Genomic DNA, 20,958 nt, shown 5'->3' on the forward strand with positions numbered 1-20,958 from the left:
TTATTAGCTATTTAATGTGATTTACGAAATTGTAACAAACTCAGATGTAGAGATCGAGGGAGGCTATGGAGGGAGGCTGATCAGAGCCATAGATTTTACCTCGCACAGTTGCAGCTGGAGGCCTGACTTAATGTTGTTGCTATTACACAAGAGATTTTTATCCTGAGGTGCTTTGGGCTATTGCCGTTTCCATTGTTTCAGGATCCCTATCTTCCCCATTCCTTTATGAAATTAGCCAATATCTCATGGAAGAGAATATTCAGTAAGCAGAAATAAGAAGGGAAGAGCTATGTTATGATATTTTAAAATTTTCCTTCCGTCTGTCCAACTCTTTTTATTAAAAGGTTCTTAGAGCTGTCCCAACTGTCAACCAGTTTCTAGTTCAGTGATACTGTCAAAAGCTAAGTTCTTGCTGGTCTTCAGCCATCAAATATGTTTGCAAATTATATCCAAGACACTTTTATCTAACTTGCACATACACTTAATGTCTATGTTAATGTCTATATGTAGCAAAAACATAGTGTTCTTATAACAATTTCACAGGCAGAACACTGATTTGCCTTGATTTACATCTTAAACAGCTCAGGATCAATTAAATAGGATCAGTACAGATTTGGTCAATGAAGACAAAAACATGACAGTCTGAGAGTACAGTTGAAAACATTCTGAATTCGTTCGACACCGTGAATATTTTAATAACTATTTATGGAGGATACTACTCTCTTGCTGTCATTGCTAAGCCACCTTTCTCTCAGAATCAGCACATGATAAAATGTGCTATTTGATGTGGTATTGTCAACGTCCTAGTGTTTCACCACTGCAACTATGTGTTTACTACTTTAAGCACCACCCTGCATAGGAAACCCACAAAACCACAGATTACTTTAGCTTTAAGAGCAGCCTACAGAACAGCTACACCAAATTTTGTAATATTAGGTGTGTTTGTTTTTTAAACTAGTTCTATTCCTTAGGAAAAGCAGAGTTGGCAGCTTGATTTGAGAATGCGGGGGTTACATTCTGTTTAATTATGTTCTCTCTTTGCTGCCGATGAAAACATGTAACACTTAATGAGACTGGAGTTCCATTTGACAGTATAATGCCTTGCGTGAGTAAAACCAGATACAGCACGTATGCAAGGATTTCTTTTTTCTTATCCTGTATTTTTATGTTTTCCCCCCTTTTCTGACAAAGTAGTCACTAATTCTTAAGATGATAAAAAGTCAAACAAATACAAAGCTTTGAGAATATCCTGGGTTCTAGTGCATTGAAAGTGTGTTTTTAATGCTTTTGAGTTGTAACTGATGTACAAAGTAAGTTCTCAAACCTACAATAAAATTTTATTGTTAAGAGACTATTGCTCTTACATAGTCAGATATACTTTCTTATTCTAGTACTGCTTGTAAGTTATCTTAACAAAGATCACTGGAGAATTTTGTCCTTTTAAAATGCAGCCATAAAACATGCAGTACAGAAGTTAATCATTTGTGCAAATAGGTAAATAAAACTGTTGTTCTTGTCTCTTCTTCAAATGTGGCTAGAGTTTTGTCAATTAGAAGTGGCTTTCCCAGGTCCAAAAAATCTCTGTAGGAATGTGACCAACTTGTCTGCTATGAGCATTTTCATGGACTTTTGTACTGTTTCTCCTCTGGAGATGCACCCTGGTCTTTGGATATCTTCAGCAGCAGTAAAGTTAGTGGAAGCCATCAGCAGCTCCTTAGTGGTGCTTGCTCTCAGCCTTTCCTCAAAGGAATGCTCTTAGTTGACTAAGCAATGACATCCTTTCTTCCTAGTATTATTCTGGCAATTCAACCTCTTTTACTTTATTTGGAGGCTTGTTAAGGTAAAGATTAAACCCAGACTTTCGAATAAGACCTGATGTCTTCAAGGCTTTATTGTAACCCAGCTAGTAACCAAGGTCTGCATTGATAGAAATTGACTCCTCAGCAAGCTCATGGACCTGAATTTACTTCTGAATCAGTTTCACAACCATTGTTTAAGGGGACAGGTGGTGTGCAGGTACACATGATATTAGTCTGGGAAGAGGAGTCAAAATTTCAGTTACTTTTCACTAGTCTTCCTACATCTATACTTGGATTGCAAAGGCCAGAAGTTCTGCAGAGGCTTATCTTCCTGAAGGTTGCACCATGATGTTTGACCATGATCTTGTGGTTATATTTTGGATTGGGACTTGGAAGAACTCTGTTTCATTCTGGGCTCTGTTTCAGATATTCTGTATACAGTTGGGTAAAACAGTGAAATCAATTTGGCTTTGGTTCCACTTTTGTAAACCAGAATACCTGTATTGTCTGTTTTATATCATAGGTTGCAAGAGACAGTCTTCCTTCACCCTCTCCCAGTGTTTTGTAAGGGACTTAGCACAGTGAGTCTGATCTTGGCTAAGACTCAATGACTGCTTTGATGAATGTTGGTCATAATCCAGCTCTATGTAAACTGAAGATTTTAATTGGAGTAGAATTTTATTTTCTGTGAGGGATCTTCTCTGTTTAGTTTTTAAGCTGTTCCTGGCCATTGTAGACAGCTGGGGTGTTGACACCAATTAACTTTCTAAGGAAACTGAAAGTTTTTTTTTAGAAAAATGTGTGACTTCGGCAACGATTTTGCCAGAATCTTTCAGACTATGATGGAGTAGAGTGATATAGAGTGATATTATTAATGTAATATTAGGAATTGCTAGTCAGGCTGCGTTCTGCTTGGCTGTTACATCGGCTCTGGAACAAAATAAGGGAGCTATCCCACCCACTCCTGGGACAGGAAGCTCTTGAGTTCTGAGCTCAGGAGAAGCTCTGTTCTCACGGGAGAATTTGGTGCCCTGAACACAGATTTAGGCATGGGATCTAAGCTGAGTCTTTAAAAAGTATAATATAACAGCTGGCTTATGTGCTTTTGTGCCGGATGACTTGGAGTGGAACCCTGGAATGCTGGACTTGCCCCAGATAGCTTTGCCAGCTTTCTGGGCTGTATTTCCAGTGCTGGCTCTTGTCAGCGTGGGCTTAGATACTGATGTCACTGCATTTGGCCTCTCCTGTGTGAGGAGAGTCACTTTTGAGAACTGTAATGATGATAAGTTGTGGGCAGATTCATAAAAAGAATAAACCCAAATGGAGGGAGTGAAAACCCAGTAACAGTCACTTGTTACCTAAGTGTATTGCCAGATATTTCATGAAATGTCTTCTCTGTCTGGAAAAGGAAAATACTATGCATCTGACTGTGCTCTTTTTAGTTTGATTGATTTTTTTCCCCTTACTTTTCTAGTTAAAGATATAGAAAGAAGAAAAGAAACAAGTAAATCGAAGGTGAAGGATCCGGAAAAAACAAATGCGAGTAAACCAGCTCCAGAAGGTCAGATCATAACACATATGATTTGTGTGATACTCTGATAATAATCAGCTTCTTCATTTGTTCTAGCCATTATATAGATTTTCTTTAAATCTGTGCTTTAAATCTGATTCCAAGGTTAGTATAATTTTTAGCAATTAAACAGAAAGGCAAAATCAAAATTTTCAGGAATATTGGAGAGTTGCTACAAAAGAGGAATTGCTTTAATTCCACGTTCTGCTTTATTAGTTTAGACAGTAGGCATTAAATACCACAATGGAGAAGATAAAAACAGTCTTTGAACCTGCATAAAAAATCATTTGCCTGGATATTCCCACCTGATGCACTTTGAATAGTGAAAGAATCTAGTGCATTCATATGTAATAATAATGTCATATCATATTGACTACAAGTCAGACATCCAGTATTAAGTGACACCTAAAATCAAATTAGTATTATTGTGTAATTCTGCATATAATAACTCAATTTCTTGGTACTAATGTGGGCCTTATATGTGAAAACGTTTGAACATATTTAGAGGGAAGAAAAGAGTCCATTTTATCCATCTGCAAGGAGTCAGTCTTCTGGTGAAATGTCACATTGCTTGTTGTGAGAAGCACATCTAGTATAGGCAGTAAAATCCATTTTACACCTAATATATAACTCTGTTTCCTGTATTCTAAAATTCAAATACCATCTCCTTTATGAAGTAACCCTGACAGGAATTATTCCCTTCAGTAGTTATTTATGATTTACAGAACAAGCAGAGACAGGAATAGCTTGATATGACCTTAAATAGTCTCCCTGTGAACAAATTGGACAGTTTCAAGGCTCATGTTTTGCCAGTCCCTTTTAGCTCTCTATTGCAGTAATGCAGAGCAGAGAAGTATCAAAGACCTCATCCAAAGCTCCATGAAGCCCATGCCAATGTTTCTGTCTTGAATGTGTTTTTTTTGTCTTACCATAAGTATTTGTGTCCTGTTGTATTTATTAACAATATGCAAATTTGTTTCCATACAGCGTTGTTCAAGCCAAAGCACCCTTAAATTCATCACATTGTGTACGTTGGGGAAAATGTTAGATAGTTTGTACTACACTTGAAGAAGCAAGCTATACCTACTAAGATAGGATGGGGTAATGGATAGGTGATCTTTCTTTCATCCTAAGAAATGAGAGAGCTGAAGAAGGAAAACGTGTTTTTTTTCTTAATGAGGGACAAGTGATAAAAGTTCAAGGAGGGAAAACTGGGCCTGTAATAGGAAAATGTTGATTAAATGCAGACAGAGGAAAGTGTCTGCCAGATTGTGGGAGAGGATTTATGCTTTCTTCACAGAGTAGGGGCAAAAATGCAGTTGGCAAAGGGAAACTGGATCTGCAGTTTCTTCCTTTTTAGGATTCTTGTTTACTTGGAAAGTCTATAATTCAACCCCCCTTTTCAACTTTTCAGCTTTTTTCTGAACCTCATTAGTGGTAGAAAGATACTGGAATTCTTAAGTATCGGAGGAAAGTGCATTTTTATTTAGTACTTCTGAAAAGATCTTGTCTTACATTTTCTATAGCGTCTTGTACTAAAAAACTGGTATATATCTGAAAGAAAGGCAAAATTTACAAATTTCTCAACCAGCAAAACTGACCAAAAAGAAAAAAGCTTTGCTAATTTTTATGAAATCTTGCTTTTATTTAGCCCTAATCTCAATCCAGCTATATTTTTATTTAATGAACATTTTCCTACTGTCTAGCCATTTCATATTTTCTCCCTTTGCACAGTATAATGACTATTGAAAGTGATAGAGATTCCAGCTGAATGACTTCACTGTGAGTAGGGTGGGAGTCCAAGCACAAAAGTTATGTAGAAAAACAGCATCAGCAAAAATTGCATAGCTGGGACAGAAGTGAATTAAGAATTGATACAGAAAGAATAAATGTCTCAAAACTTTCCTAGTATAATATCTAAAGACCTTTCCCCCTCAATTTGAAATTGGATCAAAAGAAATTCAGAAAGAGTCTGCGAAAGAAATGGATTAAAGAATTAAAAGTAAAATTTTATGACAAAATCATGAAGAATAACGTGGTCGTCTGCAGATGTTTGACAGGAAATGATATGAGTGTGACCAAATGAATGCAGGCCAGAAATTAATTGGTTTCGTAACATGTTAGTTTATGGCTAATTTTGGCTAATTAATAGCAACTCTGATATTCTGTGGCTGCGTTAGATCCTTGATCTAATTAATGAGACTTTAGGAGTTAAAAGCTCAAAAGAAAGCATTATTATTTGAACACAAGGGCGATCTTTGTATGCAAAACAAATTTAAGACAACCATTTTCTCTGTTGGTATTGCCAGGAAATGGTTATGATTTCTGCTTTTGGTCTTGACTGAAAGAATAGCAAAAGCCTACTTCACCATTTCTGCAAGTATTGTAGCCAATTTTTGAGGAAAGGAGATGGCTTCTGTGGACATCTGTCCCACCTCTTACATAGAGATGTTTAAGTAAGAAGACACTATAGAGTCTTTGCAAGCCTTATAAAGGCAGAGGTCATTGGTCATTCTGCATATGGAGAACTGTTTGGCAAAGTTCTTCAGTGTAAATATTAAAGCAGGTTTTGCATTTAGTAGCCCAGATAATCCCAATTCAGTGTTTTGGGACAAAACTATTAAAGCGCAATAATGCGCTTGTCAAAGTGTATGAAAAAGGGTGTGGACTCTAAATATTGCAAGGTCTTGTTTGTGCATTATGCTAACTACTATGATCTGGTCTATGTGTATCCTGCTGATGTTGCTGAAAGGCACAAAAGCTGTATAATATTGGAATTTGGTATTCATAAATACTTAGCTAATATACTTGTTAAGGATCACATAATAGAAAACAGGAAAACATCCAACATTTCAGTGAGACGAGGATTTCACCATAACCCTTCTATTCACAGAAACCGGTTCTTCAGTAAGAAGTACAAGACAGATACCTACATTAATGATTCCAGATGGTTTCAAAGCTTCTTACTCTTCTTTTTCTCCGTGGTTTGGAGGATTGTTTTTGCAGTGCTATCCTCTATTTTATTACTGAATATTTGACGCTTCAGGTAGTACTGGGGAGGTGTGGGTGTCCCCTCCTAAGACTCCAAATCTACCTTTTTCTTCTGTCTCTAAATTACCTGATATTTGGATTTACCTCTGTCCTCATGTGACTCTGTCAATGGCTTGAGTGGCTTGCTGGTAGTTCCTCCAGCAGCTTCAGTAACTTAGATTAAAATTTTCCATCTATTGTGTCCTGCCAATTCAAGTAGTTTTAAAACCCTGCATCAAATACTGTGCTCTTATCTCAACAAACCTCCAGTGTATATCCAGTAGTATCATTGTCCCAAATTAATTCAGCTTTAGAGTCTAGCAGTCATCCATCAAATGTTCACTTTACATTTGATTTCTAGAAACCTTGTCTAGTTCTCCTGTGCAGACACTTTCAAGTCTTGAATCTTCTTTCTGTAGTTTTCAGAACCGGTCAGATTTGAGCTTACTGATTTATGACTGTTGCACACTCATATTAATAATGTCAGGAGCCTTTTCTCTTTCTCTCTATTCAGATAAAGTTCACAGACTCAGCTTCTTTCAGCATGCTCTGATATTCAAGCACTTGTACTCTGGCACTTCTCCAACTCCCTCATGCACAAAGCTCCTTTCTGTACAGTGAAAGGGGTTAATACATTCTGTGCCTTCTCAGATGTTTTACAGTTTTTCAGAGAGCTTCTACAAGTGATTTTGTGATCACATCCCTTTGGGGAGGGGAGGATTCACAGCATTTTAACTATATCCCATAGCAAGTTCTCTTCAGAGTATTTCTGTGTGTGTCTTAAATAATTCTAGCTACCCATCTCCATGAAAAAAACCAGAACACAGGGCCAATTTTATTTTCTTGTTTGCAGACATTATTTTGGGGGTTTTCTAGTTGAGAGGCATTCTATTAATGTCCTAATAGAGTATAACACTTACACAAGTTCTTAAATCTATTCTGTTTAGAAAATTCCTATGCGCATGTCTGAAGTCTGGATGACTTGGGACAGCATAGAGCATGTATAGACCAGATTGCTCTACAGAATGAAGTTTTTGCAGGATAAAAGTCTTCTTGTACAGACTATAGGCTGTTAAAACAATGAGAAATAAGCTCCTATAGAATGATTTAAAGTGATTTACATATGATGCAATGTAACAGTTACTTTCTCATCATAAAGTGCAAGTAATATATTCATACAGTAAATATGACTTATTAGGGAGGTCAGTGATCTTCATCATATGTCACAGTTATGTGCTGGTTAGTTTGACTTGACTGTCTAAAAATTGTCATTCATCCTTGGCACAAGTCCGTTAGGGACAGGTGCATTTTTTACTGATCATACAAAAATCTACCAAAATATGGCCTCGTTAGAAATCCTGGGAGAAGTGTAGCTCCCACACTTGGTAAAAACTGGCTAAAACATGGGCATTTTAAACTCCATAGATGCTTCCAGCTGATGTCCTCTTCTCTACCACGTGCTAGAAACCAAACTGACAGAAACTCACCCAAGCTGCTTGGTCCAGAGTGGGGCCAGTTGCCCTGAGAGAAAGAATGTTGTCCCTCAGTTCCCTGCTCAGAGAGGATACAGGGGGAAGCTCTGGAATAAATGAACTGAGAATAAAAGCTAGATGTGAGTTTTCATCATGGAAGACTGACAAGCAGGTAGAAGTTTGGGAAGGAGTTGTATAGTTAATCTGTTGATCATGTGTTTTGATTGATATTTCTAAATTTGTACATTAATTTAAATACAAAAGTTTGTGAGGAAGAGGTAAAAGCAACTTGGATAAGCAACCTAGATAAACAAATATGTTTCCTTTTAAAGAATTTAATATTATTAGTAATCCAGATCAAGGCTATGCACATACAGTGGAGAATGGCTGCTTATCCAGATCAGAGCATGCCCTCTGACACATGCTAGTCCCACCCTTGTGTTTGTTGTCCTCACTGCTCAGACCTTCACAGAGAAGATATTTTGGTTGTACTGTTCTAAATTCCAAGCCCATAGTGTTTTGGGGATTCATAAAGTATCATAAAGTCTCCTGGGAAGAGACTTTCTCTCTGCATCTTAAGCCATATGTCTTATATGATACTTACTCCTATTAATACTTAGCAGGTAAGTATGCCTGCAGTCTCTTTCAGGTGAATATGTTTTGCCGCGCTCTAAATGGTGCAAAAACAGTGTCTCTTTGGTGCTGGATCTTTTGTAGCCTTTGTTATAACATTTAGTTTCCTGCTCCATGTCTTCCTGGTCTCAGCTGCCTGCAAAAACTCTGTAGACATGTCCAAAGTTCATCTGTTTTGCAGTGAGATAGTTTTAGATTTTTTTGTCCTCCAAATGATATTTACCTGCTTTCTACAATCCTTGAAAGCAAAATTACATTTAGGGGAAAAGTAATTATGTCTTTTTCTCTGTGTGTGGTTTTGTCATTGCTCTCAATGTTTCTCTTTCATAATACTTTTCTTTCTTCTAGTGCTACACATACTATTGGATAACACAAAAGTCATTTTGAGGGATGATATGACATGATATACAAATCTGGGGTTTGTATTATAATAGCTCTTGCAGTGAGTCACTTTTGGATAGTGCTGGAAAACAGAGATACTGTAAACCTGAAAAATAAATACACTAATTTGCTTTCTTACTCCTGTGATCACATGCGTGTCTTTTCCTAAGACTGCTATCAGCTTTGATACAAATAAACTTTGACATTTACTCCATAGTTGTTGAATGGCACTGGGTTAAATAGAGGAAAAATCCTCACAGTGGTATAATAAGATACTATTAACAGAAGAGACTAATCATCTAATTTATTAGCGCATCTGCTTAGTTAATGTCAGATGCTTCAGTAAGTGTTACTAGACAGTGTGAAATGAGTGCTCTGAAGTATTTGACTAAGCCACAGGAATGATTACCTTCCAAACTTCTTCTGTCTTGGCTGTGTTTCATAGTTTTACTTACTTCACCCTGGCTAATGTAACTGCAGATGTTGGTTTTGGTCATGACATATTTCTGTTTTTTTTATTACTTACTGAACTCTTAGGCTATGGAATTCATTAACTATGTCTTTATGCAACCTGTAATTAACCTTATTAATGGTGTTTCCCTGAGCTCTCTGGAGGGCACTTTGGCTTTTGTGTTATGAGCAAGCAGAAGAAGGAGATCGTAACTGTTTTGTGTGCAGGCATTTTTGCCTAGTGCTATTCTATTCTTCCTGAACAGTCCTTACCTTTTCAGCTTGTTGCACTTTAATCTATTTCTGCAATCTGAGATTAAAAGGAAAGACCTATCAGTTTATTGCAAACTACTTGTCTCTCCCACTGTTGGTGTGAGTTCTTTTGTGTATTGTGTTAAGGACTGCCAAATCCAGTAGCCCAAAAGAAGCAAGGATGTCACAGCTTCATGCCCTAAGATCCAACCAGTAGCAAGGCTGAGCATGTCCAATAGGCACACACAAAAACATGTGTACAACACATATGTGGCCACACAGATCATCACAGACAGAAACACTCAGCATTCATGTAGACACAAACAGCACCAAAGGCCTCATCCTGTTCCCGTTTCTGTCTGATCAGGATATAAGTCCATTATTTGGAAATATATGCATGTATATACAACGCGGATCCCCCAGTAACTGATCTTGGATCCTTACTCTTCCCAGCTGCTGGCACCTGGACAGGTGAGCCCCTGAAGCCCACAGCCCTGCTCCAGTTGCTATTCCACAAACTCTCTTGAACACACCAAAACATGCACACACATTCACACACACATGCTATGGATCCCTCCAGTAACAGGGCTTAGACACTCTGTCTACCCAATAACAGCCCCTTGGATCCTCTTGTCTCCGGTTGCCAAATGCACAGAGACACGCACACACATGCAAACAGGTCAGCTCTCTCAGTTGACCCCTAGACCTTACGATCTCATGAGTAGTTGTCTTGGATCTCACGGTCCCCTCGTGGCTCCCTCCAGGAGCCATCTCCTCCACTTGTCTCACTCACAGAGACGTATAGGTATCTGGCCCAGACTTATGGTTGCATCGATACCTGGCTCCCAAGCCACTTATCCTATTCACCAGCTAGTCCGGCTTGATATTTGTTAGCTGTCACACGCTGGCTCATGCGCCCTCACTTGCTCAAGTTGCGGGCACCATGGACATGAGCCCTTGTGACCTGTGGTCCAAACCCAGTTGCCAGCACTTAATTTTCACTCTCTCCGGTCTCTCTCCACTCAGCTCTCCATTTGCTGGCACCACAGACACATGGGCCCTGTGGCTTGTGGTACCCACTCCAGTTGCTGGCATGTAGACCTCCACACACACATATGCGCACAGAGTAGAGAGCCTCTCACCCAGGAAAATGGAAGTGGAGTTTGATGAAAAGATAGCACAGACTGGTGATAAGACACAGGGCTTGGCTGGTCAAGTGTATTGACTAGCCATCCATTTACATGTGATTGGCCCTTTTTATCTCCTTATCCCTCTATTTTCCCATGCGTGTTCCTCCCCAAAGCACCCTGGTGCGTCACTTTCCCTGCCTTTGGTTCCTCCCCTAAACAGCCCATAGTAAGTCCTGTACAGTTCCCAAAAGCTTTTGCCCTGCATCCTGTAATAAGTCCCATTACCCAATAGGCAGTAACCCATCTCAGTCCAAAAGGTGCTCCAGAGAGCCTTTCAGTTGACTCATCATGGGTTTCACCTCTGACCATGGATTTGATTGCTCTCCTGTGATGGCCCTGGGAGCAGCCAGGCCAGGCTATCACTCAGGTTCCCCCACTTGCTGTTGTTTTTCTGTGCTCCTCTGTGTGTGCAGAGAGGAGCTTTTTATCACATAACCTAACATGCTTAATGTCTGCTGGTATTACAGCAAATGCAGTATACATCTCCCTCTGAAACTGGATTAAGTGCCTGAACCAACATAGCAAAATTATGGATTTATTGTGTAACAATAAATGAATATTCCAGAATAACCTCAGCAGATGGAAGAAAGGAGATTCCATTTCTTCAGTGTACAGTAAAACTGTTGTTCATGGGCTGTGTTTCTTGTCCTTGGATTTTGATGTGGATGACATCTTGTCTCCCCTCAGTCTTCTGTTCCCTGTATCTTTGCTCCGTTTTGCTTTTTTTCTGCAGTCTTCAGTTCTGTGAGATTTTTTTGCTTTTCTCTGTGATTCTAGGATTAGTTGTAGAATCCATGCTTACCGTCTTGATTCCTTTAATAGAATTTCACTTAAAGGTAAAATACAATGTCTCATCCTGGAATAATCTGTTCTGTGAATACCTAATTACTAGTCTGGGTTCAAGCTTGCTTTCTTGTTCCCAAGAAGATATTCATCCCATTCTAAACAATGTCTGGCCGGCATTAGTCAGAGCAGTAGAGAGAAGTGTGGTTTGTTTAGACCTTTTTTCTTCTAGCCTGTCCCAGAGGGATGGTGACCTAGTTCTTTGATAGGAGAGGTGTTGCCAGAGAAATGTATAGTTCCTACATCCATATTAGATTTAGGCAAGAGACAAACACTGAACTACTTGGCCTGTGAATAGCACTGAGCCTGCACAGTAGCTAAAACACAAAAAAGGTCAGGTCACCAGGGAGGTAGCTTGTGACTTTGATAATTTTATGACTAGCAATTGTTGATTAATGATTTTTGATTAGTTTCTGGCTTTTTTCTGGTTCCTACACAGTGTAGTATAATATTGAAGAGTTTCTTGAACTGTATGCAACCGAGCTTACTACAAAACTGATAGCAGTGCACTTACATCATGCAACACAGCACTGTGCCTAGTGAATATATTAGCTTGTTCACAGCTAGATAGCTCCAGGCTTTCTGCTCCATCCTCCCTTAGAATGTGTAGACATAACCCTATCTATTAGTTTTTAGTATCTTAGTTTCTTAGATACTGCAACATTGAGGCAGATGCATTTCCCACCTTGGAGATGTGAGTAAGTGCTTTAAACATTGTGGAGTATTTCAGTATAACTGGGTTCATGTGTTGCATATGTGAAAAGTAAACAGAGACTGCACCAAACTAAAGTGAAGTTTAGAACTGTTGAATGCATTTGTCTAAAAGATAGGCTACTGTCTATATTTCCCTAAATGATGTGCATACATCATACTGAGACTTGAACATTTCACCTTTGCAATGTCTGTAAAGGGTATGTGAATGCGTCACCTTCTCATGTACGCAGCACGATGCATGTTTGCTGCCATTTAAATAACCCCAGCTGGTGATACAGGCTCCATGTAGTGTGTTACAGTACTTCAGGACTGCTTTTTTTTCAGTTCACATTTGAGTTCTATGTTTACCATCTTGATGGGAATTTTAGTTCTCCCAAATTACATTTCAGCACTGTGTGGCGTGCAGTGATTGCATTCTTGTGACTGACCTGACTGTGAGTGGCTGATGTGTGTGTGGTGTATACCTGGTTGTTGTAGCATTTGTAGTATTGAAAGGCCATGTCCAAAAAAAACACCAAACCCACAAATCTGCTGTCTGTGGTACTTTCAGAGGGATAACCTTAGATCTCAGTGTCCCCTTTCAGAAGATTGTGGAACACTTGGACTATGCTGCAGCGTTCTGAGAACCTTTTGGACCACCAGAAAGATTTGATAGGCATTTATGATTATGCTTCCCTTACCACACTCTGCTTACTACTCTGAGGCTACTCAACCCCAGCAGGAATTTTATAGACCCATCTGGTTTTAGACTCTAGCACTTTGCCTTGTGGCTCACTTCCAAGGCTTTGTTCTGCCCAACCATGGCCCAAGTTGAGGATCTGTGATACATCCTATCTCAGCTACCACTGCTGAAAGCAGCAGCTGACCAGATGTCTTTGCCAACAGAACTCTTGCTGGACTCCCTGTAGCCAGTCTGTTGCATCAGTGGTGTCACCACGAGCCAGAGCACCATCGTCACGCAGTGCTAAAAGTTCTGTATTCTGGGCTCCACTTGGTACCTGCCCAGCAGTCTGATCTACAGGCCCCCATCCATGCCAAATGAGTGAGGCGTGTTTTTCTTTGACGGTGATTTTTTTTTCCTGATGCCATGCAGGACATGGCTCCATTTTTCCTTCTGTCCGGCGTGGAGATTTGGCATCAAAAGAAACTGTCCTCTCCTTCCTCAACTCCAGATGATGAGAACATCTGTTTAAAAAGAGGAGAGGAAGTAGCCTTATCAGGCTGTACCACTGCCATCTCTGGCACAAGAGTATAGGGTGTCCCATCCAAACTGCATTGGTTTCTGTGCTTCTCAGAAGGTAGGATTTGATGAGTCATTCATTAACTTTCCAAGCTAGTCTGTAAACCTGTCTGCCACTGTGCAGAGCTTTGTATAGTAGGACTTTGTTAGTCACTAGAGGATTAGATGAATTCTCCTTTAGTTCAGTTTCATTGTGCTGTGGATGATCAATGCTTATTCCAGGAGTTCACCCTATGAATATCTCTGCAGGACATAGCTAAGCCTTCTCACAGCTTCGTGTCTTTTAACTACCATTTGCAGGTTGGATTTCCTATTTCAGCCACAATGCTTTTATGGACCTGGCCAAGACTTTTTGGCAGACACCTGCTTCCTGCTTCCCATGGCCAGAAAAATTGATAAGAAATAACAATACTGAGATGGGCAGAGTTCTTAAAGCCTTTCCTTTGCCACTGGTTTGGCAATAATTGCTTTGGAGAAGACCAACCAAACCAAGTTTAGAGATTGTGACCCTAAGTTCCCAATAGCTGGACAGGAGATTGCACTCCTGTGTCAGCTATATGGGATCAGGATGATTACCAGACCTCTTTGGTCAGTTTGAGTACAAAAACCTGAATGGTTCTGCCTTACTGCCTTGATAGTCTCTGGACTCCAATCTACATTGAGTATATGGTTGCAGCTGTACATGCAGCATTAGGTTCAGTAACACCATCATCATCACTATGGCTGCAAGATCCTTTGAAAATAGGCTCTGATTAAGAAGGATAGAAAGTTGCTTTGCCCAAAATCTGTTAAAATACTATTGTAAATCTGTCAGGCTAAGTGAACTCTGGGCTATTTCTGCTTCTTAGATGTTTGCATGAGTTATATTTCTAATAGTACAGGTTTGTGTTGGCCACTTAAGAATGGAAGGGATGGGAGAAGGCAGTGTTTATTCTTTGAGTCAAGGAGGAAAAACAGGCTAGTAAGTTCAAGAGATGATACTCGCAAGATTTACATTTCCGAAGGAGATAAATAGGCATTAGTTCAGTTATAAAAGTGTCACAGTTGTCTGAATAAGAGATAAATATGCTCTTGGGAGAAATAAAGTTTGAATATAAATGAAACCGAAGACCCAAAAGTCGCTATAAAGGCTTGAATTGGAAAAGCAGTCTGTTTAAATAATGCAGGCTGATCCTGCAAGCAGGAATCATGGATTTAATGAGATCGGGTAAGAGAGATGAAGGAAGCATCCACATTAGGTCAGCTGAATACAGAGAGAGAGAAATTTTGGGGGGGGATTTGATCTTAGCGTAAGAAGGGACTTCTATAGATATTTTGTAACTGCCCAGTTTTGGATGTTTGTAAAATTGTAAATAATTTTATTTACCTTAGCTTGGCTTGAGATTTTTTATTAACATTGAGGTTGCTGAATACCTTTTTCAATTTCTGCATGCCAGACAAACTCTACTCTTGCTTTGTCAGAAAAGAAAAAGCTTACTATTAGAAATTATGGCTGGTCTACATTCTTACCCGTGGACTCCACTTATCTCCTGGCTCCTACCCCTAGCTTTGCTGCTTTTCCTCCATCTGATAATATGTTAGCATCATATAAATGGGTATGGCTGTGCATTGCCTCTCATACAGTGTTCAGGCCAGGCAAAAGCTAGAGATTAGACAGGATTGCCTTTCTATTATCCACAGGCTCCCTCCCCGTTCATCTTTAGGAACTCTGCTTGAGTGCATCTGCTTTGTTGAAAAGTAGATTCAGTGTTGGCACAGATATCTAAAAAACAGATTCTCTTGTAGTTCAGAAAAAGAGAGCTTTATGGTTGGTACAGGGTAAAAAAAGAGACTTGGCCTGTCTTGGACCTAAATATAAGTTTCAATTTTGTCATGAAATGATCCAGCTCTTAATATCAGGACTATTTGGATTCATAACCCTAGAGTTATAAGATGCTTATCCTCATCTCTCTGTACAGGAAATATGTATAATTCATGGTAAGTCTGAAGCATTGCCAGCTGAAAGCCCTCCTGTCTGGGTTCTTCATATTCTTGGTAGCATTCCCCCAGGCATTGACTATTTTTTGTGCAAGCTGTTCATAGAGACGTGGGAGACTGCTATTCCCATACTTGAATGACTGATTAATAAAAGCTCAGCTGGATGAACTGTCTTTCATTTTCTTCAGACTGCATTTCAGCTCTTCAGGTCATTGGTCTTGAGCATCAGTCCAATTCATGGAGTGCACTGGCATGGCTGGATTCTGCTGGCAGCAAGAGACTGTTACCTTAAGACAGATTCATGGTCTATGTTGACATGTTTCATTATTTAAATACTCTCATTGCTGCCATGCTGAGACACTCTTGAACATTTCTTCATCATGTGGCAGCATGAATTCTCATAATGCCACCATTTGAAGGCTATATGCTTGCTTATGACTATGAGCAAAGTAAATATCTTTGCATCTCATGAGTGGTGATTTTCTTTGACATAAAACACTACCTAGTGTTTGAAACTGAAGCAACATAGCAACATGTTAAAGGTCCGGGCAGTTTTTAATATCCATGTGGCAACCTCGAACAGCCAAAAATGCTGGTGAGGTCGTAGCAGGCTGAACCAGCATCCTCTGCAATATTACTGAACAATGAAGTGCAAGGCCAAGACCCTCTTGCAAGAAAGCTACAATCATATGGGATTGATGCACTCATCAGCAAATTCACCTCTCATGGATTTGCATGCCAATTGTCTTGAACGCTCTGATGAACAGGCTGCATTGTCCTATGCTCTGGATAATGTAGTGGGAGATTAAGGTAAATGTCTTGGTATCTGTTTTCAGGGACTGCAATCCTTGAGATGGCTTTGTCTTGAATGCCTAGAAGGTGTTGAATCTTTTGCTGTTGAGCTGTCTGCTGCCCAAGTTCCCTTTCAAGGCTGTTCCTTACACCTTGGGAGGGAAGTCTCGTTTCACAGTCTGTCTCATTCATCTAATGCTGACACTGTTTATCAACATTAATCAGAAGATGGTAGTGAGGAGACTGACAATTTCAGGGTCATTTCCACCTGCTCTGTGTAACCTGAGGGTCTTCATGTTCTTTCTTGACCTGTTGGTGCAGGACTTTCAGATTCTGGACTTTCTCCGTGTCAGTACTCCTTCGCTTGGTGACTTGTGTGCTGAGTTACAACTGAAGTGTGCCCTTTGTTTAAAAAAGGTGCTGTTTAGCAGCTGAAACAGAACTTAGTCACCAGGCTAATTGGTTCATGTTTTCCACCTGAAAGGTGTCTCATCTGTTTAGTAATCTGTACTCATTGACCGAGTCTGTCTGTGTATGCTGAGGGAGTTGCGTTTCCTTATCTGTCTGCAGTTTGGTGTGGGTGGGTGTGTGTCTTGGCTGACTATCCACCTGTGGACAGAGCCATGGTGTTTTCATTCCTCTCATTCTCAGCCCTCTTGGAATCCTCCAAGGAGCCAGTGCTCCTGCAGAGCTCGAGCTTTAAGCTTAGGGCTCTTGTTAGCCAGCCCTTTGGAGCCTGCAGTTGTGTTGTTGGGAGCTGCTGCCTCAGCCAGGTAATGGCTCTAAGAACTGTAGCACTCTAAGGCTGGTTATGTGTGTTATTTCCCTTTTGCCCTTTCTTCTCTGAATGCGTCAGAAAATCTGCCATTTTTCCCTTTATGTGTTTTAGGACTGCTGCTGAAGCCCAGTGTGCAGTCCGTGCAATGGCTGACTCCATGCAAGAGTTGAGCAGTTAAAAACAGTGGCATTTCTTCAGCGTGTTAAGGTTCCTTGTATGCATGAAAGTTAGCAGAATTAGGTCTACGTAGTGGTGTTGACAACTATTTCAGGAGTGTTAGCTTCAGCAGTGTCTTTGCTTGAGTTTGGCTTATTTATCTAGTACTAAAAATGTATGGTAACATTCCTTGTTGACTTGCAGCGATCTTTCTGATAAGCAAGATAAATGGAGGAAAGCTGTAAACTGTGAGCATAGGGATGGTAGCTCCTGAAAGGCTGAATAGGCTGTGGCCTGTAAAATACCACTCATATCTCATCTCTCCTCTCCCTTCCCCCAAGACCTTTCAGATTCAACAGCCAAATTTAGCTCAATACCTAGAGGGCAGGCAGGTGGTGTCAAACTGTGGCAGATGTTTCTGCCTTGAGAGTTTCATAATGTTTAGAGTTTCTTTGTTCTCTTAAGAAGTAGTAACAAAGCATCAGTTGCATGCAACGATGATGTGTCAGACAGAGATAGACTGAGATATTTGCTATACTTTGGTGGAGGTGGTTCTGGTTAGCTCTATCTTTCAAAAAGAAAATGACCCTCAGAAGCTCATATTTTGTCTCAGCAAAATGACAGGTCCTCTGCCAGCCTTGCAACTGTTACTGTTTTATAAAGAAGCTGTTGAAACCTGGGAATGGAAAACAGATGAGGGGAGAGAAAGCCTAAAACTCAATTAATAGAACATAATTATGTCTCTATGATGCAACAATTATCATTTATTGGAAAAAAATGAAACTCCTCTGCTGAGCTCCATAGAACTACTCTAATTTTAATAACTTTGATTCCTGTATGGTTGCCCTTACCCTGCTCTTTAGGCACCAGTGTGACTCAAGTATATCTGTGTGTACTGAAGTAGATGATTTTATTTAAAAGCCAGCAGTTTCATTTTGGTTATGGCTATTGTAAGCTAACACCTAGTTACTGACCAAACTAAAAATAAACTCAGATGTCTAAGCATAGGCTGTGTTTTGTGATAGGACTTTGTTTTTGACAACTCCTGTAAGAGTTGCATACTTTGGGTAGCAGCCTGTAACTCAGCTGGCTTAATTAAAATAATTCTCTTTTCCTCAATTTACATTTTAAATTCCCACTTTCAGATGTGAAATTTACCATTGCTTCTGGCAGATGTTTTCAAAAATATCCCATGCACTGTAGTAATTGGTGTCCTATATAGATTACATCCTGTGTGAAATTTAAGGCAACTGTCCCCATTCTGCAAAATCGGATTAATAATTTTCCTATATAAATTCAAATTAAAGATATAAAATTCTCAATTTCTGTAGAATGATTTTTTAATAAAAATTCTGGTATTAAAGTCTGTAGGACAGGATACTGTACTAGCTTTTTGGTTTTACTTTTTAAAAATGCAAATGGGTTTGGAGATAAGACTGATCATTTTGTTTTAAAGGCTTCGAAACACCATAAAAAGAAGTAGCTATAAATGTCATTGAACATATCCAATGAAGTAGTTTGAGGCTTAAGATTAGGTCTGCTATTGTTATTAAAAATTTCCTTAACTGCCCTGCATATATGATATGGTGTTATATAACTGACTTGTATGCATTGTTTAGCTATCTAGCCAGATCGTACTGTAAGAACAAGATCAAAGAAATAGTAAGGGAATGGAAGAGACTGGAATTGTGGACAGAAAGAAATGTTATAAATTTGAAGACATCTATGTAATGTGCCTGTGGGGGAAAATATGTTATATAGCTATTTCATTATTTGCTTATGGTAGGGAAAAATTACTCTAGTGGATGAGAGGAATTTGAAAGGCGGTGAACTAGAGGAAAAGAAAATCAAAAGTAGCTTGTGTCCTCAGTTGCGAAAGGATGTCTATTAAGTGGTGTGCTTATTGCTACTTAGCTACTGATCAGGACTTAGACACAGTACAGCAGCACAGATTCTTGGGATTCTTCTTTTAAATACTGAGTGAAAAATAACCGAACAACCACATAAACAAATCCTCACTGGAAGATTTTTTTTATTCTTTTTTTGTCTGCTTTTGCCGAATAGTATGTATTTTAAGAGATCAGGAATTAAATATGTAGAAACTAATTATGGTAATTGTGTTGCCTGAGACTCTCTGCATGGAGTGGTAAGCTATCAAACTACTGGGAATAACTTTTTAGGAAGACAGGTGAATATAGAAGTTGAAAATTTGGAGGCAGATGCTGTTTATGACAAAGTGTTTGTACTTCATTTTTTGGAATTAATTATGGTCTGGGACTGTTGCTTATTCTAAATGTCCCTACTTCCACACAGGTCCAGAGAGAATTTAAGGCTAGATCATGCCTTCTTGGTAAATCCTTTATAAGGCTCCCTTGCTTTTGTTTGTTTGTTTGTTTGTTTTTCTGTGCTTGTTTGATACTTGAATTGTTTCCTTAGAAATACTTCTAGCCCATTAAAAAAAGATTGCAATACATGTCTCTTCCAGTCTTCCTGGGTATTCCTTTTTTTATGCATTTCTTGTTTTCACTAAACTATTCATGACTTTGATGGATCCTATCTTGGCTGTGCCCAGGCAGGTGAAGACATGAATGCTGGCAAAGAAATAAGCAGAAAATCAGACCACAGATTAGTTTGCAATAAGAAGAGTAGAGACTAGAAATCCTTAGGCTTCCCCTAGCAGCAAGAGTCACCATTACTGGCTTTCAGAAAGTGTGACTGCTGGCAATCCAGGTTTTGTTCTCAAACCTACTGGCTCAGAGGAGCTGGACCAGAAGATCTCTCTTTGTTTTGCATAGCTCAGGTATTATTTCCAGGGGCATTTTGTGGAAAATGGGTGGAGAATCATTAGTTGAGTAAATGAACATCTCTTCTTTGCATTTCTAGTGCCTGATACAATAAGGTCCTGACAAACATTATGAAACACCCGTTTGCTAAGATTTAGTACGAAGAAAAAAGGTAGCTGCTAATAGGTACTACTTGATGTGGGTAAGAATGGCAGGATTAATCTTACAGTTTTCCATTAGCTTATTCCATGAACTGAAAATGGTAACTTGTGCAAAGGATGCCAGGTCAGTTTTACAGACCCTACATTATTTTTCTTGAGGTGTTAGAGAATACTTGGGAATTCTAACAGAGCACAGCTAACAGGGGCAGCCAACAGACACAGCAGTTTGCACAGCAGTTCACACAGAGGGGCACACTGAAGGGTGCCAGGAAGTCTGCTGAAGACAGCATACACAGGTTCAGCAGTGGTGGTGAGGTAGTACAGGGCATGTTCCCAGCAGCTGCTGGAGGAGCTGGGAACAGCAGAAGCATCAAGTCAAAGAGAGCTCCAGAGGGAAGATGCAGTCCTCCAGGTCTGAAGCTGCAGAGAGTACCTGGTGCCTCTTGCTGAGGCTTTGGCAGCTGAAGATGGTGTCCTTGTCTACAGGAGGTGTGTACTTTGTCTGTGTTGCCAAGTAAAGAAGCTGCCAAGAGGAGGTCAGCAGACGGTGCAGCATCAGAGATGACAAAATGGAGATTGGCCAGATCTCCAAGACCCTGCAAATACAAGAGCCTGAATTCCCAGCTGTGCTGAAGGAGGGACAGGCAGAATCTGCGCTTGTCAGTTTGGGAAATGGAGACTCCCATGATGGTGAGGGCTGGAAGTTGGTGACTGCTGGCACCAGGAAGAAGGCTCCT

The 20,958-nt window shown here is 39.7% G+C and overlaps 1 protein-coding gene across 6 annotated transcripts in view; it reads left to right on the plus strand.

Moving 5' to 3' along the window:
• Positions 1-20,958, plus strand: part of COL14A1 (collagen type XIV alpha 1 chain) — a 138,178-nt gene that overhangs the window by 15,079 nt on the left and 102,141 nt on the right. For 5 of the 6 annotated variants that reach the window (XM_026110069.2, XM_026110071.2, XM_064507833.1 and 2 more), the window contains exon 5: positions 3,274-3,360. The exons of the other annotated variant lie outside the window; for it this stretch is intronic. In XM_026110069.2, coding sequence (XP_025965854.2) covers positions 3,274-3,360 — 87 coding nt within the window. The remainder of the gene's footprint in view (positions 1-3,273; positions 3,361-20,958) is intronic. 6 annotated transcript variants of the gene reach the window in all.

The sequence above is a fragment of the Dromaius novaehollandiae genome, chromosome 2, assembly GCF_036370855.1.
Source record: "Dromaius novaehollandiae isolate bDroNov1 chromosome 2, bDroNov1.hap1, whole genome shotgun sequence".
Classification (NCBI taxonomy): Eukaryota; Metazoa; Chordata; class Aves; order Casuariiformes; family Dromaiidae; genus Dromaius; species Dromaius novaehollandiae.